The sequence below is a fragment of the Protopterus annectens genome, chromosome 6.part0, assembly GCF_019279795.1.
Source record: "Protopterus annectens isolate FY-2018-M chromosome 6.part0, PAN1.0, whole genome shotgun sequence".
In the NCBI taxonomy this organism is placed as follows: Eukaryota; Metazoa; Chordata; order Ceratodontiformes; family Protopteridae; genus Protopterus; species Protopterus annectens.
Genome location: NC_056737.1, coordinates 1249887504 through 1249893503, shown reverse-complemented (window position 1 = coordinate 1249893503; position 6000 = coordinate 1249887504). Strand labels below are relative to the sequence as shown.

The following is a 6000-nucleotide window of genomic DNA, read 5'->3' as shown; positions in this document are numbered from 1 at the left end:
GGTTTTTTGCAGTAGAAGCCTTGACCCCTTTGGGACCCTGAGAAATAGTTTCTGGATCAGCAGCAGGGTTTTTATAAAGAAATTTATGTGAGTCTGGAACCCTGTAGTAGCTGTCTGGTTTTACAGGGGCAAGGGGTAAAGAGTCAGGAGAAAGGCCTGACTCTGAAAATAAATCATCTACAATGTCTAACACAGGGGGAATAGCAAGAGACCTGTGCTGAGGTAGTAAAAGAAAATCTCTAAGCCTTTTCTTTGATTCTGAGTAGTCTTGGCTCTCCCAGTGGAAGTGCTCCCTCATGGTATGCAGGGTTTCCCCAAAAGAAAAATCCTCAGGAGGAGAGGCTGAAGGAATAGATTCTTCAGCATTAGAATCCTCATAGGGAGGAAGAGAATATTCATGCTCAGAAGAGGAGTCAGAGGAAATAGAAACCTGATCTGAAGATTCATATTCTGTCTCTTGCCTAGGCCTCTTATCAGGAGGGGGATGGGAACCCCTGATCAAGGTAATTAGGTCTTCGGCCATTTTGAGCATCTGTTTTTTAGGCATGGAAGTCTGTCCAGGAGCATGCTGTACCTGTTTCATTGTCTTTAGAGCTGCTTTAGTCTTTGCTTTGGAAGCTGAGGTAGGCTTTGCATATAACTGTGTAGGTCTGAAAACACCCTCCGAAGCCGATGCCTGCTCAGCGGCTCTGGACCCATCTGAGGGAATGGTTTCCGAGTGTCCAATACCTTGAGTATCCAGAGGCCTAACTGGCTCCACGTGGGAATCGGCAACGGCCTGTGGCTCTGAGGTAGTGGGCATCAGGAGCTGCAAAAGCATCTCACTGAGAACCGGCGGACCGGCGACTGGCTTAGCGGAAGCCTCGTCGTCAGTTTTGGACCTCGGGTGCCTGTCCTTTTCCTTTTCCTTGCGCTTTTTATAAACTCCGGTCGTCAGTTGTTCCGATGGCATTATATAATTGAATCTTCGGCCGAAGTAATGAAAGGCAAAATCGTACCAAAGCTTAATAGTGCATTGGTTAAATCTAGCGCAAAACCAACAGCTAGCAACGTTGTGATCAGGGCCTAGGCAAGGAATACAGTAAAAGTGAAAATCCTTAAGAGGTATTTGCTTCCCACAAGAAATACAATTGTTAACTTTTTCTGACATTGGTCTGGAGCAAGAAAAAAGTTTCCCCAACGGGGTACTTAGCTTTAATGAAGACTTCGGATCTGAAATTCGATTTTGAAAATCTCAGGAGTCGGCCGACTGGCACTTGCGAACTGCTTTTGCTTCGGGCACCGCACGGCAAAATAGACTGAAGAAAATGGAGTCGGCTGCATCTTTTATATCCCTCGCGCACTGACGTCAGGGAAGAGGCGACAGCAACCAACACCGGACCAAGACTTTGGAATTCAGGCCGACTGTGGGTAGCCTGCCAGCAGGATAACCCAAGTGCAATGACTGCAACAGTGAAACACAATGATCATCTTTAAATGAAGTTACATTTCACAGAGTGCCTAAACGTAAATGTGGCATTCACAAGAATTATAATAAACATTACATGCATTCTGTCAGTTATGAAAGCATGTTTTTGTCAGGCTGGCAATATACTTTTATTTGCCAGTAAGGCACCATATGGATGCAGTATATCTAAGGATAAAGGCACCTCTATGACAACACAAAATCTACTGATGGAAAATATACAACTGTGTATTTTAAAGGTAATGGTGAATAATGCTAGTATGCATGACTGTTAGTAACAACTAATAAAGCAGTGGACAGTATGAAATAAAATAAGTTGCAGACTGCATTAAAATGCATAATTTTTGCAATATAAAAGTTAAGTGCTGTTACAGGTAAATTAGGCTTTGCAACTGGGTGTGACTTTGTTGTTTTGCCACAATGTTGTAAACTAATAAAGAGTTATGATATAGAACACTAGCTAGGTCATGCATTCATGGATGCTCTGCTACAGACCTTCATGTGAAGATTCTCACAAACTCTTTAAACAGTTTACAATGTTTCACATTATAAATATAAATAAGCTTTGGCACACAGCATACTTTCCTTAATACTGTTAAATGCAATGCATTAACAAATACATGTTTGCACAGATATGCAAACAGCAGGACTCCTGTGATGTTGGAAAAGTAAGTGCATGTTAGAGACTGCAGCCAAAGCTGTACTAATGCATACAAAAAGTCACTGTGTATTGATGCAGTACATATCATGTGCAAGTGTCATCAGAAACAATTATGAGACAGGTATGAGTACAGGCATCTTCAATCCACAGTTCTTTACATATATTTATATCGGCAACTATGGTGTTATGTTCCTGTCAGTTTTTTTGTGATTTTAACCCTTAAATGGCACCGTTATTGACAACAAGCAATAAAATTCTAAAAGCTACTTTCTTCTTCCTCCACAGATCTGTTCAGTCCGGGAATAAATTTCATGAAGCGTCTTCTAATGCTCCCTTTCCTAGTTTTTCGTGGAATTGTTCCGTAGATATTCGAGCAGTTATTCATATCCCACGAGGGAGACAGAGACCCACTACTATTGCTGGCAATACTGATACTTCTGTTCCTTGATAAAGTGCACTTTCGCACTGGCATGTCAATGTCCCTTTGGAAGAAACAGTCTTCATCTATACTTGCCCGTCTCCATGGGCTATCACAACAAGAGTCTTCAAACACAGGGGATGAGAAAAAGCCATCCTCGCTGTCCTCAGTCATAAAGCTGAGCTGACTTCTGCAGCTGCTTGCACTGGAAAATCGAAGCCTACTTCTATGGACAGGATCTGCTTGCACAGGGCTGCTATCACTTATGTTAGGCCCAGGTGACTCCACAGCTTCTGATATCTGGCAGCCATCTAGTCCTGCAAACACATAAAAATAATTACATATTAGGACTAAAAAGCTGAACTAATTAGGTCATTCTCCCTAAATAAACAATTGGGATCACTTTTATTTTTTCACTTTCATTTTCAATAATTGATTTTATAGTAGCACCAAAGCAAGTCATATCACATTCCAGTTGGTAGATTGTGCAACTATACTTAACCAAAACCTGACTATCCCCTCTCCCATGACATACACTAATGGAGCTAGAAATGTTTAAAGTTTACATTAGCTTTATGAATGACCTGTTCTGTTTCAAATTACATGACTATTCTGGACTTGTAACAATTTTGATTTGGTTGTTTCTCATTATAAACTGAAGACTTGTGCACAAGCATTGTGTAGAAACATAAACAATCCTCACATTCTCAGAAATACAGTATTATCATCTGTCCACCATTGGGGTTACTCACAACTTAATCCCAATAGTTTAGTTTGCCTCCTGTCACACAACCACATTGCTACAGACTAACTTGAGCCAGAAGCTGAGCCACTTGTAAGGCAATAGCCATAACAGTCACTAGTTGTATCATCAGCGATGCCATTACTCAGGTCTTACTTTCCTGCACATTTCTCCAGTCTGCCACAGTCATCACAAATGCAGTGTTAGTGTTTATGTATGCACACGAGTGTGCGTGTTTGTTTGTGTTTTGTATGTGTGTGGTTTGTGTGTGTGTGTTAGACAACAGGAAAGGTTGGGCTGAAGGATCTATAAAGATGTGAGTGCAGTGTGTGTGTGTGTGTGTGTGTGTGTGTGTGTGTGTGTGTGTGTGTGTGTGTGTGTGTGTGTGTGTGTGTGTGTGTGTGTGTGTGTGTGTGTGTGTGTGTGTGTGTGTGTGTGTGCGCGCCTGTGTGTATGTGTATCTGCATGTTTGTCAGCAGGAGTGGTAGTACACCAAAGGTGGGTTTGTGCATCAGTGGGGGATACCAGTCAGGTTAACAGGTCTACTAATAAACACTGCATGCCACAAGATGGAACACATTGAACAGCATGTGACACATGACCTCACACTCTGAACAGCATGCCACACAAGACCCCTCACATTGATCAGCATGCCACATATGTATATATCAACCCCTCGCTGGTTAGATCTGACCATAAACTAATCACTCTGGATATCCACATTCTGCCACCACCCCCGGTCAAAGAAACCACCGTGAAAAACTTTTCAAAAGCAAACTTCATGTTACTTAAGACCAAGGTGGGAAGTTTCAAAGCCCCCATGCTACAGGATAATGCTATCCAAGGTGCAAAATCCTTTACTAATGCACTCTATGGGCACCTACAAGAATGCATGGATTGTGCTATCCCAAACAAAACCAAGACTCACTACTCCAAGAAAAGGAAACCAGTCTGGTGGACCCCTGCCATAAACAAGCTATAATGTAGAAGGAGGAAACTAGTACAGAAAAGAGTAAAATCCCAAGAAGGGAAGACATCCCTGATCAGTATCAGCAAGAAATTACGTTCCCTCATAAAATCATCCAAGGCTAGCTTCGAAAGAGAAATTGCCATGGACTACAAAGATAACCACAAGGCATTCTTTAGCTATGTCAAGAATCTAAGTGTTAATTCTCAGATCTGCTCGGAGATAGTGCAGAATGGCACAAAATACACTGAACCGATCAATATTGCCAACATCCTGACAGACAGGTTCAGTGCAAACTTCACCCCCATCTCACCCCCAAAAAGGCCCATAACTATACCAGAAGAATGTAGTGCCCCTGAAATCACAGACTCTCAGGTTAAAACAGCCCTCTCCAAAGCCAAAAACACATCATAAATGGGACTAGATGGTGTCCCAGGCTGTGTCCTACACGAGCTCAAAGATGAACTAACCCCTCACCTAAACACACTGTTTAAACTCAGCCTCTCCACAGGCTACATGCCCACAGAGTGGTGCACAGCAACGGTTATTCCACTCCACAAAGGTGGAGTCACAATGGACCCCGAGAACTATCACCCTATAAGCCTGACTAGCTTGGTCTGCAAACCTATGGAACACATCATCATGGATCTCATTAACAGAGACATTGGAAACCTCCAAACACTGGACCCTACCCAGTTCGGCTTTGTTAAGGGCAGATCATGCCTCCTAAACCTGGTGGACTTCTTTGAGACAGTTACCAAGGCTATAGACGAGGGAAAGGTGGTCTACACAGCCTACCTAGACCTTGCAAAGGCCTTCAACACCATTCCCCACTCAGGTATTATAGACAAGCTCACCAGCCTGAACATAAATCCCTAGGTCATGAGATGGGTTGCCAACTGGCTCATGGACAGAACCCACATAGTAAGAGTTGCGGGAGCTAGGTCTGACTCTAAATGGGTTACAAGTGGCGTTCTCCAGGTCTCAGTCCTAGGACCCCTCCTGTTCAGCATATACTTCTCAGAGTTACAGGCAAGCACAGGAGGACTATGGCTGACCAAGTTTGCAGACAACTGCAAACTATGGGCTATAATTGACTCTCTGGCTGACACAGACATCCTCCAAAAGGGTCTCACTGAGACAGATACCTGATGTCAAAACAATGGCCTCAAGCTAAATGCCAAAAAGTGCATAGTCATCCCCTTTGGAAAAACAAAGTACCCACAAACTACCACATAGGTGGTAGTCCCCTAAATACGGAAGACGTAATAAGGGATCTGGGGACCCAAGTAAACAGTAACCTCTCCTTTGATAATCACATTGCCAAAGTGGTTAGAAAATCCTTCTATGTGGCCCACCTAATCACAAAAGGGTTTGCATCCAGATCAAAAGAGGTCATTGGGCCCCTGTATGCATCACTCATCAGACCCATCATAGAGTACAATGCCCCATTTGGGATGTACCTTACAAGACACCTGCAACAACTGGAAAGACCACAGAAGTACCTCACCAAGAGGATCCTCAAGCAGATGCCCTATGCAGCTTGACTGAAGAAACTCCAGCTGTACTCGGTTGCATACCGCCTACTCAGAGGTGATCTCTGCCTGACATACAAGGCCATGTCCAACCCAGAATTGATGGACATGCTCCACCTAAAGAAAACCATATCCCCTCGAGCCACATGCTCCAGGGATCTAAACCTCACCACAACAAAAAATAGGATGTGTTGGAGGGATAGATTCCTGTC

General features: G+C 43.4%; 1 protein-coding gene across 1 annotated transcript in view; it reads right to left on the bottom strand.

Annotated features, from left to right (window-relative positions):
- Positions 1–1405: 1405 nt before the first annotated feature.
- LOC122804766 (cytohesin 1 interacting protein) overlaps positions 1406–6000 on the bottom strand; it is a 220467-nt gene continuing 215872 nt past the window's right edge. Inside the window, exon 8 of the mRNA XM_044074840.1 lies at positions 1406–2861. Coding sequence (XP_043930775.1) covers positions 2383–2861 — 479 coding nt within the window. The 3' untranslated portion in view covers positions 1406–2382. The remainder of the gene's footprint in view (positions 2862–6000) is intronic.